At 37.0% G+C, this 17,942-nt stretch overlaps 1 protein-coding gene across 2 annotated transcripts in view; it reads right to left on the bottom strand.

The window, feature by feature from the left end:
- Positions 1–17,942, bottom strand: part of pde3b (phosphodiesterase 3B) — a 105,709-nt gene that overhangs the window by 13,067 nt on the left and 74,700 nt on the right. The window contains exons 6-11 of one of the 2 annotated variants that reach the window (XM_062967680.1): positions 16,406–16,610; positions 15,667–15,743; positions 10,016–10,140; positions 7,105–7,236; positions 1,767–1,878; positions 782–895 (exon numbers count right to left, since the gene is read on the bottom strand). In XM_062967680.1, coding sequence (XP_062823750.1) covers positions 782–895; positions 1,767–1,878; positions 7,105–7,236; positions 10,016–10,140; positions 15,667–15,743; positions 16,406–16,610 — 765 coding nt within the window. The remainder of the gene's footprint in view (positions 1–781; positions 896–1,766; positions 1,879–7,104; positions 7,237–10,015; positions 10,141–15,666; positions 15,744–16,405; positions 16,611–17,942) is intronic. The other variant, XM_062967681.1, reaches the window with a different exon arrangement.

A 17,942-nucleotide genomic window follows, 5' to 3' on the forward strand; every position in this document is an offset into this window, starting at 1 on the left:
TTGGAGTACAGCTGAAGAATTTTCTGTAGAGCCCACTATAAACACTATACATTGATGCTGACAGATTTGTGTAAATGGTTGCAGTTTAAAAACCTTTTACTGTTGCCACATTTTTCGTGACCCTGAACATTTGGGGTCAGGACTGACAGTTTAAGAAACAGTGTCTTAGATCTACATAAGTGATGATTCACCATTCAACAGATCTATTCTAATTGGAGCCACTCTAACTAGGATGACCAATAGGATTCAAACCACTTTTTCTTTTCTGTAATACAAAGCAATATCATCAAATTCACAATGGGTTTAACCAAATTTTAAGATGGGTATATATTAATTAGAGAGAATATTGAATGTCCAAGACTATTTCACTTCCACACTGGAATTAAAAGAAGTTCTAATTAAGTTAAAGAGTTTAATCTTAGATATTTTTAGTCTAAGATGTTTCATTTCCTAATTAAATAAAGAAATATTAGCCTAATGTATTTTAGTTGCTAGAAACATGCTGACTCCTGCAAGAAGATATAGGTCTCATTCAGGATAAGAGATCTAAGTGAAACCAATTCCCTGGCAGGAAAGCAAAGCATGTCAGCAATTATTCAATCAATTATCTTAAAAACAGACACACACTGCTTGTAAATGACACTAGCTGTTTTATCTTTCAAACATGAAACCTTCATGTAAGAAAAGAAACACATTTTAAAAATTATATGACATATATTCATTTTATTTTCTTGGCATGAACATCTTTGTGTAAAAACGGAGAACCATATCAACCACATACCACTGTCAGCTCCTGTCACAGAAACACTGTGTATTTGCTGAAATCCAGGAATTGGTCTTGTTGTAAGATACCACACAGCATGAAGAACATCTGTTGCATGTATTCGATTGTGGTCTAAAATCAATTTATAAAATTAAATGTAAGCATTATTTTAACAAACAAAAATCTACTGTCACCTACTGTAGATTTGCTTCATCTACAAGTATTTGGAATAGAGGTAGATATTACAGTGACAGGACTGCAAGGAATGGAGAGCCATTTTTTTGCATACAGATTACCTGTTTCTGTATCTACAGCTAAATAATCTCCTTTCTCAGGCAGGGACAAGTGGAACATAATATTCCAAATGGAAGAGACAGAACTTCAAATGTACATTCCAAAGCCATTATGTCATTAATTGCTTTGTTTACAAATAGTCTAACATTTTTGTTCTCCACTCTATTTATGCTCCCCTAATACCTTCTGCAATTTTGAAGCAAGGTTTGGCACTGATATTAGTAAGTTTGTTTTAGGGGAGTAAGTTTGTTTGTGGGGAAAATGTGCACCCTTTCAGATATTGTTGAACTATAACTCCCAGCAGCTCCATCAGGCAAAGTCAATGATAGGAATGCTGGAAATTGCAATTCAGCAACATTTGAATAAAATGTATCCCTCCTATATACCTGCCTCAAAATAAATGCACTAATGGCTCAATCTAATACTTCTAACAAAGGGAGGAACAAATTAACTTTTTAATTATGTGTCCACACATTTTGAAATGGAGCACAATCTAAAGTCACATCCGCAAGGTATGCTGTGTTAGAAAAATGCTCAGAATCAGGAGTTCTAACTTTCACAAAATTGATTTCATACAACATGCATCACACAATTATTCCAAGAATGCATATAAATCACTGTTTCAGAATATATAAAGAGAACATTGGTGAAACAATGCAAAGAAAGAAAAAGATGCAAAAAAAGCCTAATATTACGAGGTATTACTTACAGGGAATGTCTCGGTAACCATTTTCTAATGCTTGAAAGTAGTTCATGAATTGCCGAGTTGGAATTTTGAAACTTTCAAATAAACCAGTGTCTTGAAACAATGTGAATGCAACCTAAATATATAACATAATTAATTGTACCCCAGAGAATTGATTTTCAGTTTTACATTTTGGATTTGGGTATAGATTCACTTAAGTAAAAACAATACACTAAAACAAATTCTCTCAGCCTATTCTCCCCGACAGCAGTTCTATCAGAACTTCAAAAGCTGCTCATGATTATAGATCAAAAGACCATTCAGAACTGCATGTCAGATATTACTCTCCCTGATAAAAAAATCATTACACTAGATTATTTTTTGAAGGGAACAATAATTTGTTGCCTATAAAAAACTTAATTGGCCAGGGGACCATACCTCCTTATTTCTAAAACTGGGATACAACACTCCATTTTTTTTAAAGTGGAGATTTAACCCTTTGCTTTCTCTTAAAGAAGACAGACAAGAATTGAAAGAGGAAATTAATCAATAATTTAGACTAAACAGAACACCTGAAATAAGGGAAGATACAATACGGGATGCCTTCAAGGCAGTTATCAGGGGCAAATGTGTATCAGTGGAAAAGGGTATCAAGAAAAGAGAGAAAGGTAAGGAAGATAAATTAAAACAGTAATGTGAAAAGGTATTTCAAGCTTTTCAAAAAAATCCTACACAGAAGAAAATACAGATGGAGGGGGATAAAAACACAATTGAGATGATTTAGAAAAAAAATCTAAGTTATAAAAAATACTTATTTGTTAAAAACAACTTTCAGATTTATTCCCTTAACAACACAAAGAGACTGGCAAGCTACCTAAAAAAAGAGGGGAGCAGTAAGTTAACTAAATTAAGAAATGAAAAGGGACAACTTAAAACAAAGGAGGAGGCTTTAAATGAAATTACGGCAGGATATTATTAAAAACTTTATAGGAATAAGGACACCGAAAATTCAGAGGCCCTAATAAAAAATTAGATCCTCAGATAGAATCATCATTGGAAAAAATAATAATGAAATAGAAGATGTGATCTAAATTTGAAATCAAATTAATCTCCTGGTCCTGATGGGTTTACCACAAATTTTTATAAAATATTCCAAGCAGAAATTATCCTAAATCTACTAACACTGTTTAATGAGATAATGCTAAAAAAAATAATCCAAGGTTCATGGATAAGATCAGAAATAATAACAACATTAATAATAATAATAATAATAATAATAATAATAATCAAACTTTATTTATACCCCGCCACCATCTCCCCGTGGGGACTTGGGGCAACTCACATTATTACAAAAGTAACAACACAAATAAATTAGCACAATATACACAGGTTAAAACACAATAAGGTAATAAAACAAAAGTTAATACAACAGTAATAATATCAAACAACCACCAATACAATTCAGTCAAACTTCATAGGTGGGGGGACTGCAGCAGCAATATAAAGATAGAATCATTAGATTAAAATACCCAGATAAGAGGGACCTAGTAAAATTCAGAATAGAATTATAATGAGGCTGGTCATCCAATGGCTGTCTCTCCAAATGCCAACCTAAACATCCAAGTTTTCAATTGTTTCTTAAAGGAGGACAGAGAGGGTGCCAACCTGATCTCCCTAGGGAGGGAGTTCCAGAGCCAGGGGGCCACGGCCGAGAAGGCCCTCTCTCTCATCCCCACCAGACGTATCTGTGAAGAAGGCAGAAGCAAGAGAAGGGCCTCCCCGGAAGATCTCAGAGACTGCGTAGGTTCATAGGTGACGACGCGGTCACGAAGATAGGCAGGTCCCGAACCGTTTAGAGTTTTATAGGTAATAACCTGTACCTTGAATTGGGGATCGGAATATTATCAGCAGCCAGTGAAGCCACTTAAACAGTGGGGTTGACCGCTCCCTGTAAGCAGCTCCAGTTAGTAACCTGGCTGCCGACAGTTGTACCAACTGCAATTTCTGGACCGTCTTCAAGGGCATCCCTACATTGAGTGCGTTACAGTAGTCCATCCTTGAGGTAACTAGAGCGTGGACCACCATGGTCAAGCCAGACTTCTTGAGGTATGGTCGCAGTTGGTGCACAAGTTTTAATTGTGCAAAGGCCCTTCCGGCCACTGCCGACACCTGGGCATCAAGTGACAGCGATGAATCCAGGAGGACCCCCAAACTGCGGGCCTGCGCCTTCAGGAGGAGTGTGACCTTATCAAGCACAGGTAGCCACCCTATGCCCCGATCGGTCGAACGACTGACCTGGAGGACGTCTGTCTTATCAGGATTAAGCTTCAACTTGTTGGCCCTCATCCAACCCATTACAGTGGCCAGACACTGGTCTAGGATCCAAGGGGCTTCCTTGGAAGTAGGTGGAAAGGAGTAGTGGAGTTGAGTGTCATCTGTGTAGAGATGACCTCGCCCAGCGGTTTCATGTAGATATTGAAAAGCATGGGGGAAAGTATAGAACCTTGCGGGACCCCACAGGTCAAAGGCCAGGGGTCCGAGCAGGTATCCCCCAGCTTCACCATCTGGGTGCGGCCCTCAAGGAAGGAGTGGAGCCAATGTAGTACAGTGCCCCCAAGGCCAATTCCCGAGAGCCGACCCAGAAGGATACCATGGTTGATGGTATCGAAAGCCGCTGAGATGTCTAAGAGAACCAACAGAGACACACTCCCCCTGTCAAGTTCTCTACGGAGGTCATTCACGAAGGTGACCAAAGCTGTCTCAGTGCCATCACCAGGCCTAAAGCCAGACTGGAATGGGTCAAGATAATCGGTGTCATCCAAGAATCCCTGGAGTTGAGAGGCCACCACTCGCTCCAGAACCTTGCCTAAGAATGGGAGGTTTGAAATAGGTCAACAGTTTGATAGAATAGAGGAATTAAAACCGAATAAGGCAGAATCATTGAATCATAGAGTTAGAAGAGACCTCATGGGCCATCCAGTTCAACCCCCTACCAAGAAGCAGGAAAATTGCATTTAAAGCAGGAGGTGGACGCAAACTCATATAGACCAATAACATTATGAAAAGTGGATTATAAATGTTTTACAAAAATTATAGCGAATAGACTGAAAGATATCATGCCAAATTTAATAGAGGAAGACCAATACGGAGTTATTAAAAACACAATGCTTGCAGATGCAATCAGAAACATACTAAACGTAATTAACCATGCAACAAGAAATAAAACAAAACTTTTGATACTAAAATTGGATGTCTATAAAGCCTTCGACACAGTAAACCACCAGTTTCTGTTTTGACTTTGTGATGAATTTAAATTGGAGGAAAAATCTGTGAGGTAATCTGAGAATTATATAGGGATAATCAGGCAGAAATAATAGTTAACGGTTCCAAAACAAGAATCATTAAGATTAAAAGGTGAACAAAGCAAGGACATCCCCTCTCACCGATCCTTTTGTGATGGTGATGGACCCCCTAGCTAACTTAATCAGAAACAAAAACAAAATAAAAGGGTATAAGATTGGGAAGGAAGAATTTAAACCAAATTTATATGCAGATGATGCAATGTTATTACTAGGCTCACCAGAAGAATCTGTAAAAGACGTAACAAAAATAATTTTAAAATTTGAGAACATTTCAGAATTAGCCATAAACATTGAAAAATAAGATTTCTTACATAAAAACACAACTTGGAAAGAACTAAAAGAGGTGCAAACCACCCTGGGGTATAGTTAAAATATTTGGGAGTATATTTAAATAATATAGTTCAACTAAACTACAACCAATTATGGAAAAAATAAGTAAGCAAATACTTAACTGGAAAAAATGGAATTGGGACATCACAAACAGAATAAAGCTTTGAAAATTAAGACTTTACCCAAGATATTGCTCCTTTTTCAAACACTACCATTTAATATTCCATCCAAGATAATAAAGAAATGGGACAAATCAATTAAATGTTGGACAGCAGGGGTTAACAAGAGTAGATTCTCTAATTCGATATTATACCTTCCAGAAGAGAATGAAAGTTGGAGAGTCCCAAACCTACAAAATTATTTTGAGACATTTATATTAGTGAAATTGAATTTGGATGAGTCAAAAAGATGGGTAAGATTGGAGAAAGCAATCAATGGGTGGGAACACTGCTCATGTATTAAGGAAATAATGAAAATAAAAGGTGGACCACTGATTTCAACAATGCAATGCTGGAAAAAATGGCAAAGTATATTTCTGATAAATAAAATAGTTCTGCTTCCAATAGGACTAATAAATAATAAAAAAATCAGATATTTGGGAAATTGATACATAATATGACACAGGATGGAATAACAAAAATTGGCAAGTTATTAAAATGTGATGGATCAATTAAAAATGGGAGGAGTTAAAAGAGTAAGCGTGGAGAAAGAAACTGACTATTATGGTATGGAATGAGTCAGAGGATAACAGAACGGAAAAGAAAGTAAAGCCCAGAAGCAGGCATAGACCAAATTTTAAAATGGAAATTTAGAAGAAAAAAGGGTTTGGGGGATTTATATATAAAAAATAAATGAAAAAATACAACTTGAAACACACTTCGATTGAGGTATGGAAAGATGAATTAAATGGTAAAGAGAATCAGACTGAGAATTGGATAAAAGCAAATAAGGAAATCAAACACTTAAGAATTAAGCAAACACAACATAAAATATTGACAAAATGGTATCAAACCCCACACCAATTGGCCCACATTACAAAAAAATACATCAAACCTTTGTTGGAATAAATGCGGGGGAATTCATATGTAGTAAGATTGTGAAAAGCTACAAAATTTCTACAAAGCTATTAAGGATAAAATGGAAGATTTATTAGAAAGAAAAATTGAATTAAACAAAAAAAACCCAACAACAATCCTTTACCCAACAAATTGAAGGTAATGGGAAGAATAAAGACCAGATTGAAATTGCAAAATATATGATAGCAGCCACCCAAGCAACAGTTGCCTTAGGATGGAAAGATGAAGGGAAATGGGAATTTATCAGAGTTTATGCTCCAAGACTACATATCTGAAAGGAGAACAAAATATATGAATGGTCATCCAAAGGAGAACTGAAAGTTGAAGTGGAAAAAGAGTGAAAAGGAAAGGAAAATAAAAGGAACTGAACCAAAAAAATCTTCATGATCGAACAAATATAAACCAATGACTAGAGTTACATCTGTTCCCGGAGGAAGGGGGTGAGAGGATGAGGGAGGGGGAAAATGGATAGGTATAACTAATAGATGTACTGAACTGTAAAAGATAAAATGTAATCAACATAATGTATTATATGAGATAAAAATATATATGAGATAAAGCAATATATGAAACATATTCACAAAAGCAACAAACCTGACTAAGAATTCTTCGAGATTTGTCTCCCATTCTTTTCACAAGATCAAATATTTGGAAATTCCAAGTGTTCATTTTCTCTATCAATGAATCATGGTCTTCTAGTGCCATCAATTCTAATGAATGATCATCCTCCATTTAAGTACAAATGTGATTATAAACAAAGAAGAATACAAATGAATATTCAGCATGTGCATTTATACAATCTATTTTGTTATTAGTTATCATAATTACATTTTTCCAAATACTATTAAACAAGATCAAGGGGAATTTTATGTCAGCTGATTGTTAATGTATATAGAAAAGCATAAAACGAAGTCTCAGGGCTTGTTTCTTTTTTAAAGAAAATAAAGGCTTTATCAGACCAAACTCATTAAATCAATGGAACGTGCAAGTGTTGACATACCAAGTTCCCATTGATTTGATAGGTCTGCTTTAGTTAGTGCTAACAGGTGAAACTAAAACAAAACAGAAAAGCTCACACAGAAGTCTTTTAAATTTCACTTCGGGATAATGAACTTAAACCAACACTGTGGTATTGATACTTTCCTATCACTCAGATGCTCAACACATTTTTATTATTTCAGGAATTCAAGAAGCTATTCTACCTGAAAAATGGGGCTCAGGAATCTTTGCACAGCACAAAAGTGTAGTAACACTTGATTACTTTGACAACAAAGATCTATTCTGTTCAAAACCCCTGGATCTGATATTTAATTCCTGCCTTTTTCTTGCTGCCTCTTTCAAGGAACTCTCAACACAAACATAGAAAACACATCAGTGTTGTATGCATGTTTGTGGTTTTATTTGCTTTATGTAATCCTAGTATAAAATATAACATTACCAAAAGTATCACTTATTTACAGAGAGCACACAGCAACACTAACTGATCACTGTAAAGATCTGAAATATCGGCATTACCTTGCCAGTCCTTTGAAAATTTGAGGCAACTGACATGATTTTCATCTGAATTCTAATGCAATTTATACCATTCCAACAGCAATGTAAATATGATTTGTTCCCGAGCCTTTAATTTCACTTTGTACTGAAAGGAGTTTATATGCTTGAAAGTTCATGCTAAAATAAAAACCAGTGCTATGTTCCATTTCTACCCCTTTCTTTCCTTCCTATGCTTTATGATGCAAGAGGCTAACACTGCTACTTCTTTGAAAATTTAAAATGAAAGGTTTTAATAAAAAGTCATGTTCTAACTTGGCATTTGTGTTTTAACTTGGTACGTGATACTTTAGGTGGACTGCTGTTATGGATATCATTCTTTCCTGAGTCCATAACACTGCTGCTCTAGCAAAAATAAAAGCGGCAATCATCAGTGTTGAGGCCTCTTGTATCCTTTTTAGGGCTGCTTCCATTCTTGGTTCAGCCATGTCCCTAAGAGTTGTATCTCCCTTCTTAGGAGCTACAGTAAGGGAAATTAATGATGAAATTAGAACATTCCCCAATCAGATTTTAAAGTATTCCTTGTCACTCCTTTTATAGATGAATAGCTTCTGATCATAGGCTGACAGTATCTTGGTGTTCAATGGTGACTCCCACTCTAAAGAAATTAGCTCCTCGAACATATTTGCACAACGCCTTTTGGTGTTTTTTTTTTCTCCATTACTTGTTGCAGCCTTACTGTCATTTTCTCCTTTAAGTCTGGCATGCTGCAACCCTTTTTGATAGTTCTGTAAATCTAATATTTGAAAAACTCTTTTGAATAGATGTCTAACTCTAAACTTTTCTACCTCAAGTCTTGGGGAAATTATTTCCCTCCCAATTTCACTCTCCACAGAACCTTTGACTTCACTAAAATTCTCTTCGTTTATTTCTCCCTCAGATATCTGTACCTCTGAATTTGAATCGATCAGTGTATCACTTGTCCAGATGCCTGGATTTAAAGATTCACTTTCTCCCTGCAATTTTCTTCTCTCTCTCTAATTCTTCTCCTATCTCTCTGCTTTCACTGTATATTGTTCCTCTTATTATCCGCAATTAAGTGTAACATTAGGATGACTAAAAACATTACGAATTGAATTATTTACATTTCAACCTTTTTTGTTTATTACAATTATTTTGATTAAACAAATCATTAAACGACAGTTATTTACATCCATAAACCCATCTTCAAATCCTGAATGAGGCATTGTGTGTGTGTTTATTATCGTATTAATTTCCCTAACTGACTGTCTTATTAATTCTTGCAGATTTTCATTAGTCATTTGATGAACTGGAAGATTGTTGCTCAATATATGGAACTGAAGCAAATGACTCTGAGTGTTCTGATATTAATTGTTGTAAACAGGTTAAAAAAGTATGCTGACTCTCTCCAGATTGTCAGAGTGACTCCATTTATTTTCCATTTATCATTGTTAATCTTAAGGTGTGCTGGTAGCTGTCATCGAAGTCATGTCTCCCATCAAATGGCAGTTTGCCATTTGATTTGTAAAGCTGATTAGGTTGGAAACCATTAGGGAACATCTAGAAATGGGGTCCAGGGGTGGACTTCTAGTTGAGGCATAATGGAATCCAAGACCTTAGGTGGGGCAAAAGAAGAGGAGAAGAAGCATGGTGATACTGGATTCAGGCAAATGAGGATTATTTCAAAGAAGAAAAGAAAAAAATGCCTGGCCTAACAAAAGGATGTTCAGTCTGGTCAGACCTATTGGCTGTGGCAGAATGTTTCTGTTGCCATCATAGCAAAAAATTAAAAGGAAAATGAAATATAGATTTTATGAAATTCTGCATTTTGAAAGCTTGTTTCTAAAAATGTTAAGAATACCAAGAATTATCAAAACAAAAAGCAAGTCAAATACAGGATATATAAACTAGGAATTCTTTATAATGTAATATTAAATGGTTTATTAAGTCAAAAATCACTTAACTACTGGTATTAGTGAAATAATATGCTTACCTCCAGAAAATTACTCTTAGTCTGATCCATCCAATTATTGTGATTTTTTATTTCTCCCGTTTCACTCTGCTGTTTCTCTATAAAGTGAGCTGAATCTTTTGAAACATCTGTATTTCCATCTTCACCTTAAATAATAGCCAATAATAGTAGCAGTTTAATCAAAATAAATTAATAAACTTGGGCTGATCTGTTCTCCTAAACTGTTTCTGTGACAGGTTTCTACAAAGGGATACATAAAGAAGGGAAGTCTGCTTAACCGCAATTCTAGTATTTTGAATGGTCATTTATTAACTCATTCAAATGAGTTTTGTACCTGTATAGAGCCATGATTAGAATATTCCAGAAATGTGCAGCCTTTGACAGGAACTGCAAAACACTGTTTTTCCCCCAGTTCTGTGACTATCACAAATAGAAAAAAAGAAAAATATGGAAAGAAAAGGGAGAAATGTGTGTTGTGTAACTTCAGATTATTACTTAGAGCTGCAGTGATAGGTAAACTGTCCTTCTTTGTTGTGCTGTTGTGAAAATTTTCATAGTACTTTATCCAGGTTCCATGTTTTATCCAAAAAAGAAAAAAGACAGGAGTTGGTACAACGGAAGCATCTATCCCCTTGCCCTCACATTAAGCTAATAAAATGGTTAACTATCATTGATCAGGTGACTGCCCTATATTCATTTGGAACAGAGATAACTCCAAGGATGTAGCAGGTATAACTACTACTTTCATGGAGTGCCCTTTAACATCTTTTCAGAATGAAAGATAAGCCAGTTATTGTTTACATAAGTGGTTCTTAACTTGTAGTGTGCAGATCCAGGTGGAACATAATGTCCTACCTGGGGGGGAAGCACAAGGTTTTGAAGGCTCCTTGTCCAACTTCCTTGCCACAGCAGCCAACAGATGAAACATGTAACATAAATCTGTCATCAGTTCCTGATGTGACATGACTACCAAAAGCCAATTGCCAATATATGGGAATATCATGATCCAAACAGTGCAAACGAAACTGACACTTTGTGAAACATTTTATGGACATCTTGTGGACAGTTGATAACTCAGATGACAAACTGCAGAACTAATATATGGCTCACCCCATAGTGAAACAGATAGTTCTGATGATGGTTTTAAATAGAAATGTGGAAATACGTGTACTTGAAGTCTATAACTGCCAGTTAGACACTCTTGTACAAGAGGGAGAAGAATGAAGGCTAAAGTGCTCATGCAAAACTTACTGGTATAGAAGTAATGGTTGAGTCCTCTTAGATTGAAAATGGGACAACTGCCATTTCTCTTTAGTACTATGAAGTACTAGAAGAAGAAACTACTGTGACTGTAACAAAGGGATGTCAGCTCTATTGCTTCCTTTTACAAAGGCATTGCACCAACAATAGCTTCAAACTACAGGAAAGGAGATTCCACCTGAACATCAGGAAGAACTTCCTCACTGTGAGAGCTGTTCGGCAGTGGAACTCTCTCCCCCGGACTGTGGTGGAGGCTCCTTCTTTGGAGGCTTTTAAGTAGAGGCTGGATGGCCATCTGTCAGGGGAGCTTTGAATGCAATTTCCTGCTACTTGGCAGGGGGTTGGACTGGATGGCCCATGAGGTCTCTTCCAACTCTACTATTCTATGATTCTATTATTCTAAATGTTGGTGTTGGTTGAAATTTCCAAACAGGTGGCAGAATTTTGAATTCAATGGTGTATTCCTTTTCCAGCTTGAATAGCACTTCTGAATTGTTGGTAATGATGTATCAGGTGTTGATATGGACCTGAAGGGAGCCTGAAGATGATTAGTGAAGCTGTGGAATATCTTTCTCATCTGGACAGTCAAAAAAGGTGCCTAGAGGAAATGGAAGACTTCTTAGATGAACTTAAAAGGCTTCATTTGCTATGAATCCTGAGCAGTCTGTTAGCAGATCAAGAGGGCAAGTGTGCCCTTGCAATAAGAGGACTATCCCAGAGAACTTGCTGGTGGTTACTACCAAGGTCTTGCAGACTGTGATGAAGGTGGCTGAGATCGAATGACCATTTTTGTTTGCAACCACCTTAGCTTTGCAAATATTATCTCCACTGTCTTCATAGTCTTCCAAAGTGAGCACCCTTGATACAGGATTCAGTGTTATCCATAATACTGGAGGATTTCAGTAAAGCATGGTGTCTTAAGGTAACCACTGCAGGCAACATCTTGGAATCATGATCTCCAAAGTGCCAAATAGTGTTGATCTGCCAACTAGAAAGCTGAAATACAGCAGCTACATTTCAGTGTTCACTAAGAACATTTGGGAAAGAAGACACATTTCCCCTCATAAAACTGTTGATAAGCAGCCATGCAAGCCTTGTCATTGTTAACTTTCATTTCTAGATCTGCTGCTGAATAAAGAAGAATTTCTTACCCCATCTTATCTGAATGGGCTAAACTACAATAGAGTTAGACAGAAGGTGTTGGGAAATAAAAACAGCTTTTTCCCTTGGATCCTGTTTTAATTTTCAATCTATCAAGATATAGAAGGCATGAGAGATGGTTTAGTCCATGATTTCTGAATAAGGTTCAAAAGAACTACTAAAAATTGCAGGACAGTGTCAGTGTCAACAATTAGAAAGGCCTGATGACATAAAAGTGAAAAATGCAATGTAGCCTCTAGTCCTAAAGACTGAACCAGCCTTAGTATTTGTTCACTCTAAGAATAAATGTCTTCAGATATCATTTAAATTGGGAAATGAGCTAAAAAGAAATAGAAGACAAAAAAAAAGAATCTAACCCATAATCCTCAGACAATGAGTCCCGTGAAAACTCATCCCTTCCGGAAGCCTCAGGAACCTGGTACAGAGTAAGAATGGAAGAGGCTGCTGAGGTGGCAGCCAAAAAAACAAAGGTCCATGGAAAACTGGCAAAGCCACATGGATCCAGAATGAGGTGACATCTGGAGACATTTCCTTGTTGATGTAGTGTATTGAGTTTGAGGAACACTGCTCTAGAAAATTGTAGCAAGGCCACATGCAAGCAGGCATAAGTTCACGGGAGCAATCTAAAATCTTTGTGTGACCTCAGATTTTTGTGTGGGTCATCAGAGCTGAGAAAGAAAATGTATTCTGCTGACTACTTATATCAGTGGTTCACAACCTGTGGATCTCCAGATGTTTTGGCCTTCAACTCCCAGAAATTCTAACAGCTGGTAAATGTGCTGGGATTTCTGGGAGTTGTAGGCCAAAACACCGGTGGACCCACAGGTTGAGAACCACTGACTTATATGAAGGCATGTACAAGGTATAACCATTACTAAGGATGATATTTAGACCTAGTAGCTGTGTATATCAAGCAGTGTGATGGTTAAGCACAGCTTCTTGGTAGTGGCAATTAATATTCCATCTCAAAGAAGGCAACTTTTCCATCATATGGGAGCCACACAGACTCCAATGACATGCATATCATAGGATGGTGCATAGGATGGCGATACTTGGATTTTTAACTCAGTGATGATAAAAAGAAAGAGTGAGTCTTTTCTGGAAATACAATTTCAAATTGATGGTTACTGATCAGCTGTATGTGTACAAGAAGAGTAGGATCTTTTAATGAATAGTGGCTGAAATAATAGACTAGGATATAAAAATAGCAGTGTCAAAGCTAGAGATGCCTACATAGAAGTGGCAGATACTTGTACTTATAGACACAGTCCTCCAATGAGATGTGAAGCAGTCACAACTTCATAAGACCATATCAGTAGTTAAGATACCATGCAGCTTAGAAATGTATGGGGTTGCCTGTGTTGACACAAACAGGATCAACTATAGTAGTAATGCTAAAATTTAGCCCAAAGTTTGGTTCCGGAGGTCACTGAGCATACTATAATGTTGGTTATCTCTATTCCTTATTCTCTGAAGACCTTCTAGATCAGTGGTTCTCAACCAAGCATCCCCAGATGTTTTTGGCCTTCGACTCCCAGAAATCCTAACAGCTGGTAAACTGGCTGGGATTTCTGGGAGTTGTAGGCCAAAAACATCTGGGGATCCCAGGTTGAGAACCACTGTCGTAGATTATTTGTGATCTTCCATAATGTCACATACATATTTCTATTATCAAGATACCAAGCAGAATGTCTGGCTGGAGAAATGTATGAGTAGAACTAATGACGTTGATCTTGGGACAGAGAACATGCACAACAATAAAAATCAGAATAATAATCTCATCTAGAAGAGTAATAGGTGAATGATGAGCCTTGGGAGGTTTCCACAACCATAGTTTCTGAATGTGAGATAATATATTCTCCTCTTTTCACCTGAAAGCTACTAATCTCACAGAGAAGCTATGGGATAAATGGATGTGTTCAGAGTGCTGACATTTCACATTTCATACAAGGATTTATAAAAGGTTAGATATCATTTCAAACATCTAGTCCCAAATCTTGTGCAGAGTCAGTATTATGCTGTTTCTGTTGCTTTATCACTGAGGAAACCACATCCTTTGGTACCTAAGGAAAGACTATTATTATTCGTACCTTGCTAGTAGTGGCATGAGATGTAATCTCTGCTGGATTTGAAATAAGAGACAGATGATGGGGGATCAGACATGAGCAACACTGCTGAAGTTGGCGGACAATAGCAAACAGTAACTGAAACTAAGGTCCCTTTTACACTGCCAGATAATCCAGATTATCAAATCAGATAATCTACATTACCTGCTTTGAACTGGATTATAACTATTACTGCCATATAATCCAGTTCAAAGATTATAATCTGGATTTATATGGAAGTATAGAAGTGGCCTAAGAGATGAGATTTAGAAAAAGCTGCCAATGGGCAAACAGCGTTAATGGAGAAGAGCATAGAGACATGTTCCTTTTCTTATGATTTCGAGAGTTAAAGGCATGGTCCTATGTTGTTCTTAATGGTCTTCCAACTCTACAGAGCAGATCAAAGACATTAAGGGTTTTGGGGAGGGCAGAGAAAAAAGGCAAAAACAATATCCTCATAGTCATATGATCCTTCAATTTTTATTATTTTATTGTTGATAATTGTTTTTAAATCTATGTATTTCAGTAATACATAGATTTAATGTATTTCAGTAATACCAGGGCTCCCTGATGGCGCAGCGGGTTAAACCGCTGAGCTGCTGAACTTGCTGACCGAAAGGTAAGCCGTTCGAATCCAGGGAGCGGGGTGAGCTCCTGCTGTCAGGCCCAGCTTCTGCCAACCTAGCAGTTCGAAAACATGCAAATGTGAGTGGATCAAAAAGTATTACTCCGGTGGGAAGGTAACGGCATTCCATGCAGTCATGCCAGCCACATGACCTTGGAGGTGTCTTTGGACTACGCCAGCTCTTCAGTTTAGAAATGGAGATGAGCACCAACCCCCCAGAGTCGGACACAACTAGATTTAATGTCAGGGAGAACCTTTACCTTTAATTTCATTAATATAAGTTATACAATTTATAAAGACAGTAAATTCCCCTTATATGACTTACATTACTATATACACTACAGTAATATAGTGTAGAGTTCTTTCGAATATAATTTTAAATTCTAGCCCACTGAAATGAATCAAAATCACAGTTTTCAACAGATATGAAAGATTTCTATGAAGCTAAAAGAATACATCTTCTACAAAAGTAGACAGTAATTGAAACAAAGAATAGAAAAACATGTTATTTATAAACCCACCTGTTTTGTGGTTTTGATATTCTGCTACAGATTCAGATAATGAGGCAGCAACTGACTTGAATAACTGCCGTCCACAACTTATGGAAAACAAAACAAGATTTTTTAAGACATTTCTAATTTTAATTTCTAATTTCTAACTTCTAATTTCAAGTTACAGTTTTTAAATCGCATATCATGTTTCTTTAAGTAGCATATAAAAACAAATATTACAGTGCAGCTCTTATTCAGTGTCCCCAATCAAATAATTTTACTGAGTTAATGTGATTTATGTAAGTAAGTGCAAACTTAAATAAGTTCAATGAGTCTAAAAATGGATTTAAACCTTAGTTATCCAAATCTCGCTAATATAACTATAAAACCTACTATAATTAAATTAGTTTTCACTGATTTATACAGAACTAGGGTAGACAGGATTAACATTGGATTCAGTACAATTGTTTAAAGCAATGTCTATAAAGTAGGAAATACAAAAACAGTCATGTAGTTTTTAAAGTAACTACAGTCTGCTACCAAACACAAAATCACTTCAGTTGCTAAGTTTAATAAAATACAAAGAACAGTAATCAAAATATGAAAAATGTTGCATGAACGGTCCATGAAATAAGAGTAGTCTGGGATCAAGCGGAAATGGATCTTCCCTCTTAACCTTGTATTTTCACTTTACCCATGGAAGTCTATAATACAAAATTTGTTTACATATTGTTATTTAAATGCCGATTAAATATAAGGAGATCATTACCTGCTACATGTATAATGTGAAGACGTTCTAATTTGTTGCTGAAACTCTGAAGAACTAAATGTGCATCCCAAAGATTTATTCATATTAATGCTTGGCTTAGTAAGAAAATCAGCAGTGTCAGGAAATTCTACAGGTGACCTGTGGTATCCACCAAAGATAAATCCACTACTTGGAGAAGTCATAGGAATTGGATTCTGGGACGTTCCTACAGTATGAGTACAGTGTGTGTGGAGGAAGCAAAAGAAAAATAATTAGAAGCACAACACACAAAAAGCATCCAGTCTGACAGGGCACTTTACAAACTTTCCCAACATATAAAATACACACAAGGGTAATTCCAAAACAATGGACAATCACAGAAGTGACTATATTTTATTGCTATGTCTAAATTTTATATTAATGAGCACCTGTTTTGTATCTTATACATGCTAGTAGGAGTAATCTCGCTCTCTCCAATTCAAGCACACATGCACAGAGACAACATGGATGTGATTTAAAATAGCTTAGTGCATATCTACATGGGCAACAAACCCTGAATCAAGGCTGGAAGTTGCTTCTGGACATCTACATGACATTCAGGAACTTCTGGCCTCTAACTAAGGATAAAACCAGCAAATCCAATTTTATCCCATGTTAGCCAATGTTTTGAAATGCTCCAGAGTATTTGGGATTGGTGTGAACAGCCGAGCCAGTTCTAATTTTCTAATTTGAACCAATACAGCTATTCACATGGGCTAGTGCTACTATCCCATTTTCCCTGCTCAGTATTTATAGAATGCTAATTGCTGAGCTATGGAAAACAGGAAATTATGTACATCAGGAAATAGAAAGAAGTGTTTTAGAAAAAGAAACTAGACATTAAACATGATAAAGGGACCTATTTCATAACCTGGACAGTATTCTTGCCCCATACTTACCTTACTTACTTACTTACTTAGGCGATCCCTCGTCGTTCGAGGACGATAGTCTTCCAACCTTGGTATCTTGGGCGTGTGTTCTTAGGTGACTGAAGAGACAGATTCTTGACCCGCATATTCTCCTGCAGTGAGGACATCGGTTTCCAGGTGGAAGGCGGTCCCGGTCGGGGTTAGCTTGACGCTCCTTCCTCTTGGCACGTTTCTCCCTTAAGCCCTCCGTTCGTGCCTCTTCGAACTCCGCAGCACTGCTGGTCACAGCTGACCTCCAATTAGAGCGCTCAAGGGCCAGGGCTTCCCAGTTCTCAGTGTCTATGCCACAGTTTTTAAGGTTGGCTTTGAGCCCATCTTTAAATCTCTTTTCCTGCCCACCAACATTCCGTTTCCCATTCTTGAGTTCGGAGTAGAGGAGCTGCTTTGGGAGACGGTGATCGGGCATTCGGACAACGTGGCCAGTCCAGCGGAGTTGATGGCGTAAGAGCATCGCTTCAATGCTGGTGGTCTTTGCTTCCTCAAGCACGCTGACATTTGTCCGCCTGTCTTCCCAAGAGATTTGCAGGATTTTCCTGAGGCAACGCTGATGGAAACGCTCCAGGAGTTTGGTGTGACGTCTGTACACAGTC

The sequence above is a fragment of the Anolis carolinensis genome, chromosome 1, assembly GCF_035594765.1.
Source record: "Anolis carolinensis isolate JA03-04 chromosome 1, rAnoCar3.1.pri, whole genome shotgun sequence".
In the NCBI taxonomy this organism is placed as follows: Eukaryota; Metazoa; Chordata; class Lepidosauria; order Squamata; family Dactyloidae; genus Anolis; species Anolis carolinensis.